Raw genomic sequence first — 1,039 nt, forward strand, 5'->3', positions numbered from 1 at the left:
GAGAACAACACATCTGTGATAAAGGAAGGTCTGGTGATTTCTCTGTTAAGGCCCAAACAACAACAGACAAACACATCAACACAAATGTTCCTGAGCAGTGAAATCCTCCATGGCTCCAGCTCCACCTAAAGAAACTCCAACATCAACACAACAAGAAACCAGAAGAGGTCAAAGTGCTGACGATGACTCAGCAACAAACACAAAGACACAAAATACATTTAGGAACTCAAACACACATTTGAACTCACTTCTCTCTTTTTCAGTTTACACAACTCTGCTGTGTCTTCATACCAGTAAAGTGCAAGTCCAGCATAGAGAGGCTGAGTGAATGTGGTCTGGACTCTGTGGAGGAGAGTCATGGTTTCAGAGACGCTGTAGAAGGACAGAACACCTGCTCTGTGATCCAGGTACACTCCTACTCTGGAGGACTGAGGACCTGAGACTGGAGTGCTGACTTTGTTGAACCAAAATGAAAAACTGTTTTGGTTACAATATAACGCCCATGATTTTTGATTGAATCCAAATCTACATTCCTCTGAGCTCCCTGCTCTGCTGATATTCTTGTATGCGACTGCTACAGAAACTCCTCCTCCTCTCCACTCCACCTCCCAGTAACAACGTCCAGTCAGACTCTCTCTACTCAGGACCTGAAAATATGTAGTGAATGTGTCTGGGTGACTAGAATAAGACTGTTGTTGACTCATTAATGTTGCTTTTCTGTTTCCCTCAGATAATAACAGAAGTGTATTTGCTGTGTTTGGATCCAGTGTGATTTCCTGTGAATATTTTAAGAAGTCAGCTCTGGTCCTGGGCTCTGGTTGTGACAGTGAAACATCCACTTCAGTCAGTGTCAGTGAGATGTTTGTCCATGTGTCTCTCAGAATGTCCTGTAGTTTCTCTCTGAGCTGTGACACAGCTGCTGTCACGTCCTCAAAGTATCTCAGAGGACGGATATTGATGCTGGATGAGTCTGTAGATTCACTGAGTCGTGACAGTGAGGGGTAGTTGTGTAGAAACTGGGTGTGATCCTCTGTGTGTG

General features: G+C 44.2%; 1 protein-coding gene across 1 annotated transcript in view; it reads right to left on the reverse strand.

Annotated features, from left to right (window-relative positions):
- Positions 1 to 6: 6 nt before the first annotated feature.
- The window catches only part of LOC111648385 (tripartite motif-containing protein 16-like), a 1,983-nt gene continuing 950 nt past the window's right edge, over positions 7 to 1,039 (reverse strand). The window contains exon 2 of the mRNA XM_023398250.1: positions 7 to 1,034. Within this exon, the coding sequence (XP_023254018.1) occupies positions 219 to 1,034 (816 nt within the window). The 3' untranslated portion in view covers positions 7 to 218. The remainder of the gene's footprint in view (positions 1,035 to 1,039) is intronic.

The sequence above is a fragment of the Seriola lalandi genome, unplaced genomic scaffold (assembly GCF_002814215.2).
Source record: "Seriola lalandi dorsalis isolate HSWRI2012SDOR001 ecotype SW California unplaced genomic scaffold, Sedor1 jcf7180002054981, whole genome shotgun sequence".
In the NCBI taxonomy this organism is placed as follows: Eukaryota; Metazoa; Chordata; class Actinopteri; order Carangiformes; family Carangidae; genus Seriola; species Seriola lalandi.